The following is a 2,248-nucleotide window of genomic DNA, read 5'->3' as shown; positions in this document are numbered from 1 at the left end:
AATCACACCTGAGCAATGCATGCCACTAGTTTCTCCATACAGGAGGCATCTTGAAGCTGTCATTGACAACAAAGGCCACAAAGTACAAAGTATTAGATAAATTTCAGTAAGTGTGTTCAATACTTTTTCCCTGTGCCATTCCACATTATTACAAATAACTTCATTTCTGGACATTTATGCTTTGATTTCTTTGTATGTATGGATCACTTGGGTTGTTACCGACATCTGGAGAAAATTTCATGTCATTAGCACCTCTAGTAATATATTTAATGAAAAAAATGTTGACGTGTTCAATACTTATTTTACCCGCTGTATACTGTATAAGCTGTCTAATAAAAATGTCAGAAAGCTCGGTGTGTTGTGGATGTACCAACAGAAGAGAATGGTAAATGGTAAATGGACTGTACTTATATAGCACCTTTCTATCCATCCAGGACACTCAAAGCGCTTCACACTACAGACATTCTGCTGCATTCTGGCACGATAAGCTCTATGTTATATATTTAATTAATGTATGATCCGATTAGTCGAATAATCGAAAAAAATAATAGGTGATTAATCTACTATAAAAATAATCATTTGTGGTTTGTGAGTCACTTAAGTGATATTTAACTCTATGTTCCCAATACATAATTAGATCACAAATTTTTATACTTGACATACAAGAAAGAAGGCAATATCCCTTCATAATTTTCTCTGAACATCTTTTCAGAACATTGATGTAGTTTAATGAAGTCAGGTCGTAAGTATCCAGTCAAAGAATAAAATATTAAAAACACTATTGCTATACTTGTATAATTCCTGTGAAGGATCAATACACAACTCAAGCATGTGTATGTGTGGAGTGCAACTTCATTGAAAGATTTTATAACAAGTCTTGAAAGGATCTTTGAACATTTTGTGAAAACACAGACAGGATCTTGATACTTCCTCTTTAGTAAATGCGTTGGACAGCAGTAATTTGGAGCCATGACTGGGTGAACACAAGGGGGAGACCACAGCATACTGTGAAATTTCTTCTGCTTCAACTCAAAAAAAAAAGTCACCAGTGTCACACTGTGTGTTCAGTGTTGTCATACCTTGCATCTTCCAGGCCTTCCTTTGTTCCTCTTTGGCAATCTGTTCCATCTCTTTGTCGTAAATGTAGTCTTGGCACATGAAGCAGTAAATTCCCCCGTACAGCAGGTCGATAGCTGAACAGACAGACGCACAGCAGAGAGTGATGAGAAAACTAAGGTGACTCCATTAATCTGATGGTGAGACGGCGATAAAGACGTGTTGGTGCAATCTGTGTGAACTGCTAACTGCAGGTTCAGTTTGCTGAGGTGCTGCTGTGCAGAGCTTGGACTATCTGCTGACAAAATCACAATTTCTAGATAAGAGCTGCCCTGAGAGCTAGAGAGAGCACCAAGGGCTCAAAACATGAGCAGAGCAAAGAAGAGAGAGGCACCTGTATGAGTAATGTCGTCACGCATGTACTTAAGTGTTCACACGCCGACTAAAGTTCTCCTTCTACTGCCGTCGCCTGCATCATGCCCTGCAGCTACCACTTTTATGTAGCTATAACAATCTGCCTGTGTCTTTTAGTTGTGTGGATCAAAATTTATATTCTGTAATGACTGGTCACAAAGAACCTGTCATATATTATGACTACTTGAACATAGGGATATTTATTTTCAACAACTGAATCGTAGGTCTTTCATGTTGTGACTTCTGAATGAGGCGGCTATGGGTTGTGACGCTACTCTTCAGTGATTGGCTCTGCGGCTCGTGCACACTCGTGCACGCTTGCGCTTCTTGGAAGCTGACTGGCTTGTGGATCAGAAATTGCACGAATCATGAGCACCCAGGTTATGTACATTTGTTTTATCGTTCCACTTTTCTTGCTCACTGCAACTTCTGCAGACACTTTGTACCATGTAGAATTTATGACCTTTTATAGCATTTAATAAATCAGCACAAAACACAATTCTTTTGTTTAATTTTTGAGTTCATCATTACATCAAAATAAATCCACTACGGTTGTCGTTCTTTGCAGGAATGACATAAACATAAAGGATGAAGGAAGGCTAGGAGGTAGAAAGGGAAAGATCTCACTTGAAATGAAAATAAGTAAAACTTGTAATTAGAAAAATCCTTCAAGATTTCTGAGTATTCAGTGTTTCCCCTAGGAAATTGGTCTTGACGGGGGGGCTACTTGTTTTATAAAAACATAAATTTTCGTGACTCACCTGCAATTATGGTAATA

At 38.3% G+C, this 2,248-nt stretch overlaps 1 protein-coding gene across 1 annotated transcript in view; it reads right to left on the bottom strand.

Moving 5' to 3' along the window:
- usp22 (ubiquitin specific peptidase 22) overlaps positions 1-2,248 on the bottom strand; it is a 33,808-nt gene that overhangs the window by 16,859 nt on the left and 14,701 nt on the right. Inside the window, exon 3 of the mRNA XM_014021886.1 lies at positions 1,080-1,193. Coding sequence (XP_013877340.1) covers positions 1,080-1,193 — 114 coding nt within the window. The remainder of the gene's footprint in view (positions 1-1,079; positions 1,194-2,248) is intronic.

Source organism: Austrofundulus limnaeus, unplaced genomic scaffold, assembly GCF_001266775.1.
Source record: "Austrofundulus limnaeus strain Quisiro unplaced genomic scaffold, Austrofundulus_limnaeus-1.0 Scaffold309, whole genome shotgun sequence".
Lineage (NCBI taxonomy): Eukaryota > Metazoa > Chordata > Actinopteri > Cyprinodontiformes > Rivulidae > Austrofundulus > Austrofundulus limnaeus.
This window is presented reverse-complemented; position numbering and strand designations above follow the sequence as displayed.